This window comes from Electrona antarctica (genome assembly GCF_951216825.1).
Source record: "Electrona antarctica genome assembly, contig: scaffold_595, whole genome shotgun sequence".
NCBI classification, from domain to species: Eukaryota; Metazoa; Chordata; class Actinopteri; order Myctophiformes; family Myctophidae; genus Electrona; species Electrona antarctica.
Window position 1 is genome coordinate 25,001 of NW_027637831.1, and position 7,324 is coordinate 32,324.

The window sequence follows — 7,324 nt, forward strand, 5'->3', positions numbered from 1 at the left end:
TTACTGGTGTCTGGGGGGTCAACCCATAATGTTTACTGGTGTCTGGGGGGTCAACCCATAATGTTTACTGGTGTCTGGGGGGTCAACCCATAATGTTTACTGGTGTCTGGGGGGTCAACCCATAATGTTTACTGGTGTCTGGGGGGTCAACCCATAATGTTTACTGGTGTCTGGGGGGTCAACCCATAATGGTTTACTGGTGTCTGGGGGGTCAACCCATAATGTTTACTGGTGTCTGGGGGGTCAACCCATAATGGTTTACTGGTGTCTGGGGGGTCAACCCATAATGTTTACTGGTGTCTGGGGGGTCAACCCATAATGTTTACTGGTGTCTGGGGGGTCAACCCATAATGTTTACTGGTGTCTGGGGGGTCAACCCATAATGTTTACTGGTGTCTGGGGGGGTCAACCCATAATGTTTACTGGTGTCTGGGGGGGTCAACTTATAATGGTTTACTGGTGTCTGGGGGGTCAACCCATAATGTTTACTGGTGTCTGGGGGGTCAACCCATAATGTTTACTGGTGTCTGGGGGGTCAACCCATAATGGTTTACTGGTGTCTGGGGGGTCAACCCATAATGTTTACTGGTGTCTGGGGGGTCAACCCATAATGTTTACTGGTGTCTGGGGGGTCAACCCATAATGTTTACTGGTGTCTGGGGGGTCAACCCATAATGTTTACTGGTGTCTGGGGGGTCAACCCATAATGTTTACTGGTGTCTGGGGGGTCAACCCATAATGTTTACTGGTGTCTGGGGGGTCAACCCATAATGGTTTACTGGTGTCTGGGGGGTCAACCCATAATGGTTTACTGGTGTCTGGGGGGTCAACCCATAATGTTTACTGGTGTCTGGGGGGTCAACCCATAATGTTTACTGGTGTCTGGGGGGTCAACCCATAATGGTTTACTGGTGTCTGGGGGGTCAACCCATAATGGTTTACTGGTGTCTGGGGGGTCAACCCATAATGGTTTACTGGTGTCTGGGGGGTCAACCCATAATGTTTACTGGTGTCTGGGGGGGTCAACCCATAATGGTTTACTGGTGTCTGGGGGGTCAACCCATAATGGTTTACTGGTGTCTGGGGGGTCAACCCATAATGGTTTACTGGTGTCTGGGGGGTCAACCCATAATGGTTTACTGGTGTCTGGGGGGTCAACCCATAATGGTTTACTGGTGTCTGGGGGGTCAACCCATAATGTTTACTGGTGTCTGGGGGGTCAACCCATAATGTTTACTGGTGTCTGGGGGGTCAACCCATAATGTTTACTGGTGTCTGGGGGGTCAACCCATAATGGTTTACCGGTGTCTGGGGGGTCAACCCATAATGTTTACTGGTGTCTGGGGGGTCAACCCATAATGGTTTACTGGTGTCTGGGGGGTCAACCCATAATGGTTTACTGGTGTCTGGGGGGTCAACCCATAATGTTTACTGGTGTCTGGGGGGTCAACCCATAATGTTTACTGGTGTCTGGGGGGTCAACCCATAATGTTTACTGGTGTCTGGGGGGTCAACCCATAATGGTTTACTGGTGTCTGGGGGGTCAACCCATAATGTTTACTGGTGTCTGGGGGGTCAACCCATAATGTTTACTGGTGTCTGGGGGGTCAACCCATAATGTATATATTATTGTGGAGCAGGTTTTCCAACTGTGAACTATATATATATATATATATATATATATATATATATATATATATATATATATATGACCACCGTTTATTAATCAATTCTGGGCAGGAACCCCCTTTGGTGTTTAAAGCATCATGTTATACTTTAGCTATTGAAAAATAGCAGATCTACAAGCTCATAGTGCGCCACCGAATGCCGCGCTACGAGCTTGTAGATCTGCTATCTACGCAAATATTTGAATATATGTTCTTTCAGAGCGAACGTTTTTAACTCAAATCTTTGCTACCGAGGGGTCCCTGGAACAACATGTTTTCAGATGGGGGTCTCGGCGGCCAAATACATGTGAAAATGTTTGAGAATGACTGACAGAAACATACGGTAGGTTTTTCAGAAAACTGTCAAGACATTTTTATAATCGTCCTCAGGTCTAAATTGGTTAAGCACTTTTAATAAGCTTGTCGCAGGACGGGAATATAGCCGATCTACAAGATCACCACATGTACAGGTGTAGTGAGCCTGTCCTATAGCTCACCACATGTACAGGTGTAGTGAGCCTGTCCTATAGCCGATCTACAAGCTCACCACATGTACAGGTGTAGTGAGCCTGTCCTATAGCTCACCACATGTACAGGTGTAGTGAGCCTGTCCTATAGCTCACCACATGTACAGGTGTAGTGAGCCTGTCCTATAGCCGATCTACAAGCTCACCACATGTACAGGTGTAGTGATCTACAAGCTCACCACATGTACAGGTGTAGTGATCTACAAGCTCACCACATGTACAGGTGTAGTGATCTACAAGCTCACCACATGTACAGGTGTAGTGATCTACAAGCTCACCACATGTACAGGTGTAGTGATCTACAAGCTCACCACATGTACAGGTGTAGTGAGCCTGTCCTATAGCCGATCTACAAGCTCACCACATGTACAGGTGTAGTGAGCCTGTCCTATAGCTCACCACATGTACAGGTGTAGTGAGCCTGTCCTATAGCTCACCACATGTACAGGTGTAGTGAGCCTGTCCTATAGCTCACCACATGTACAGGTGTAGTGAGCCTGTCCTATAGCTCACCACATGTACAGGTGTAGTGAGCCTGTCCTATAGCTCACCACATGTACAGGTGTAGTGAGCCTGTCCTATAGCTCACCACATGTACAGGTGTAGTGAGCCTGTCCTATAGCCGATCTACAAGCTCACCACATGTACAGGTGTAGTGAGCCTGTCCTATAGCCGATCTACAAGCTCACCACATGTACAGGTGTAGTGAGCCTGTCCTATAGCTCACCACATGTACAGGTGTAGTGAGCCTGTCCTATAGCCGATCTACAAGCTCACCACATGTACAGGTGTAGTGAGCCTGTCCTATAGCTCACCACATGTACAGGTGTAGTGAGCCTGTCCTATAGCTCACCACATGTACAGGTGTAGTGAGCCTGTCCTATAGCTCACCACATGTACAGGTGTAGTGAGCCTGTCCTATAGCCGATCTACAAGCTCACCACATGTACAGGTGTAGTGAGCCTGTCCTATAGCTCACCACATGTACAGGTGTAGTGATCTACAAGCTCACCACATGTACAGGTGTAGTGATCTACAAGCTCACCACATGTACAGGTGTAGTGATCTACAAGCACACCACATGTACAGGTGTAGTGATCTACAAGCTCACCACATGTACAGGTGTAGTGATCTACAAGCTCACCACATGTACAGGTGTAGTGAGCCTGTCCTATAGCCGATCTACAAGCTCACCACATGTACAGGTGTAGTGAGCCTGTCCTATAGCTCACCACATGTACAGGTGTAGTGAGCCTGTCCTATAGCTCACCACATGTACAGGTGTAGTGAGCCTGTCCTATAGCTCACCACATGTACAGGTGTAGTGAGCCTGTCCTATAGCTCACCACATGTACAGGTGTAGTGAGCCTGTCCTATAGCTCACCACATGTACAGGTGTAGTGAGCCTGTCCTATAGCTCACCACATGTACAGGTGTAGTGAGCCTGTCCTATAGCCGATCTACAACTCACCACATGTACAGGTGTAGTGAGCCTGTCCTATAGCTCACCACATGTACAGGTGTAGTGAGCCTGTCCTATAGCTCACCACATGTACAGGTGTAGTGAGCCTGAATATAGCCGATCTACAAGCTCACCACATGTACAGGAGTAGTGAGCCTGTCCTATAGCCGATCTACAAGCTCACCACATGTACAGGTGTAGTGAGCCTGTCCTATAGCCGATCTATAAGCTCACCACATGTACAGGTGTAGTGAGCCTGTCCTATAGCCGATCTACAAGCTCACCACATGTACAGGTGTAGTGAGCCTGTCCTATAGCTCACCACATGTACAGGTGTAGTGAGCCTGTCCTATAGCCGATCTACAAGCTCACCACATGTACAGGTGTAGTGAGCCTGTCCTATAGCTCACCACATGTACAGGTGTAGTGAGCCTGTCCTATAGCTCACCACATGTACAGGTGTAGTGAGCCTGTCCTATAGCCGATCTACAAGCTCACCACATGTACAGGTGTAGTGAGCCTGTCCTATAGCTCACCACATGTACAGGTGTAGTGATCTACAAGCTCACCACATGTACAGGTGTAGTGATCTACAAGCTCACCACATGTACAGGTGTAGTGATCTACAAGCTCACCACATGTACAGGTGTAGTGATCTACAAGCTCACCACATGTACAGGTGTAGTGAGCCTGTCCTATAGCTCACCACATGTACAGGTGTAGTGAGCCTGTCCTATAGCTCACCACATGTACAGGTGTAGTGAGCCTGTCCTATAGCTCACCACATGTACAGGTGTAGTGAGCCTGTCCTATAGCTCACCACATGTACAGGTGTAGTGAGCCTGTCCTATAGCTCACCACATGTACAGGTGTAGTGAGCCTGTCCTATAGCCGATCTACAAGCTCACCACATGTACAGGTGTAGTGAGCCTGTCCTATAGCTCACCACATGTACATGTGTAGTGAGCCTGTCCTATAGCTCACCACATGTACAGGTGTAGTGAGCCTGTCCTATAGCTCACCACATGTACAGGTGTAGTGAGCCTGTCCTATAGCCGATCTACAACTCACCACATGTACAGGTGTAGTGAGCCTGTCCTATAGCTCACCACATGTACAGGTGTAGTGAGCCTGTCCTATAGCTCACCACATGTACAGGTGTAGTGAGCCTGTCCTATAGCTCACCACATGTACAGGTGTAGTGAGCCTGTCCTATAGCTCACCACATGTACAGGTGTAGTGAGCCTGTCCTATAGCTCACCACATGTACAGGTGTAGTGAGCCTGTCCTATAGCTCACCACATGTACAGGTGTAGTGAGCCTGTCCTATAGCCGATCTACAACTCACCACATGTACAGGTGTAGTGAGCCTGTCCTATAGCTCACCACATGTACAGGTGTAGTGAGCCTGTCCTATAGCTCACCACATGTACAGGTGTAGTGAGCCTGAATATAGCCGATCTACAAGCTCACCACATGTACAGGAGTAGTGAGCCTGTCCTATAGCCGATCTACAAGCTCACCACATGTACAGGTGTAGTGAGCCTGTCCTATAGCCGATCTACAAGCTCACCACATGTACAGGTGTAGTGAGCCTGTCCTATAGCCGATCTACAAGCTCACCACATGTACAGGTGTAGTGAGCCTGTCCTATAGCTCACCACATGTACAGGTGTAGTGAGCCTGTCCTATAGCCGATCTACAAGCTCACCACATGTACAGGTGTAGTGAGCCTGTCCTATAGCTCACCACATGTACAGGTGTAGTGAGCCTGTCCTATAGCTCACCACATGTACAGGTGTAGTGAGCCTGTCCTATAGCCGATCTACAAGCTCACCACATGTACAGGTGTAGTGAGCCTGTCCTATAGCTCACCACATGTACAGGTGTAGTGATCTACAAGCTCACCACATGTACAGGTGTAGTGATCTACAAGCTCACCACATGTACAGGTGTAGTGATCTACAAGCTCACCACATGTACAGGTGTAGTGATCTACAAGCTCACCACATGTACAGGTGTAGTGAGCCTGTCCTATAGCCGATCTACAAGCTCACCACATGTACAGGTGTAGTGAGCCTGTCCTATAGCTCACCACATGTACAGGTGTAGTGAGCCTGTCCTATAGCTCACCACATGTACAGGTGTAGTGAGCCTGTCCTATAGCTCACCACATGTACAGGTGTAGTGAGCCTGTCCTATAGCTCACCACATGTGCAGGTGTAGTGAGCCTGTCCTATAGCTCACCACATGTACAGGTGTAGTGAGCCTGTCCTATAGCTCACCACATGTACAGGTGTAGTGAGCCTGTCCTATAGCCGATCTACAAGCTCACCACATGTACAGGTGTAGTGAGCCTGTCCTATAGCCGATCTACAAGCTCACCACATGTACAGGTGTAGTGAGCCTGTCCTATAGCCGATCTACAAGCTCACCACATGTACAGGTGTAGTGAGCCTGTCCTATAGCCGATCTACAAGCTCACCACATGTACAGGTGTAGTGAGCCTGTCCTATAGCCGATCTACAAGCTCACCACATGTACAGGTGTAGTGAGCCTGTCCTATAGCTCACCACATGTACAGGTGTAGTGAGCCTGTCCTATAGCTCACCACATGTACAGGTGTAGTGAGCCTGTCCTATAGCTCACCACATGTACAGGTGTAGTGAGCCTGTCCTATAGCTCACCACATGTACAGGTGTAGTGAGCCTGTCCTATAGCTTGTCTTTGGATATTCTACGATATATTCTAGATGCTCCTAGATGACCGTTTCTATGCATTTGATGTATTACCTTGTGTTGTCGCTCTGGCTTTAAGAGCGTCTGCCGAATGACTCAATTGTACATTTTGGATCGGCTATTTTCGATGTGTGTGTACAGTACCTGGCTTACTGTAAATGACTCTGGATTATAAGAGCATCTGTTAAATGTCTAAACTGTAGAGTGGCCGGTAGAGCAGCCGGACTAAGCAGTTCGATCCCTGTGGCCTCCCCCAGAGTTAGTGTCGAAGTGTCCTTGAGCAAGACACTGAAACCCTAATTTCTCCCGATGTGCTGGTTGGTTTCCTCCGCCATCGGTGTATGAATGAATGGGTGAATGTGATGCACAATCTATGTAAAGGTGTGTGAATGTGTGTGAATGAATGGGTGAATGTGATGCACAATCTATGTAAAGGTGTGTGAATGTGTGTGAATGAATGGGTGAATGTGATGCACAATCTATGTAAAGGTGTATGAATGTGTGTGTGAATGCGTGCACGTAATGCACAATCTATGTAAAGGTGTGTGAATGTGTGTGTGAATGCGTGCACGTAATGCACAATCTATGTAAAGGTGTGTGAATGTGTGTGTGAATGCGTGCACGTAATGCACAATCTATGTAAAGGTGTGTGAATGTGTGAATATAATGCACAATCTCTGTAAAGCGCCTCGGATAAAGGCGCTATATAAATGCACCAATTACCTTGTATTTGACCATGTGTGTCTTGTGTTTGATTGGATGCAGGGTCGTGGAGCGTCCAATGGGAGCAGGCCAGCAGTGTGTGTGTTCTCCGCAGCCTGCGGTGGCTCGGCCTGACCTTCTATCACGTTCCCTCCACCCCTCACCACGGGTACCTCTACATGGGAGACGGGTCCAGGAACCTGGACCTGCCCTTCATGTTGTAGCAGC

General features: G+C 48.2%; 1 protein-coding gene across 1 annotated transcript in view; it reads left to right on the top strand.

Annotated features, from left to right (window-relative positions):
- Positions 1-7,324, top strand: part of rsph9 (radial spoke head component 9) — a gene marked incomplete at its 5' end in the record, with an annotated part of 32,256 nt that extends 24,932 nt beyond the window's left edge. The window contains one exon of the mRNA XM_079531512.1: positions 7,160-7,324. Within this exon, the coding sequence (XP_079387638.1) occupies positions 7,160-7,320 (161 nt within the window). The remainder of the gene's footprint in view (positions 1-7,159) is intronic.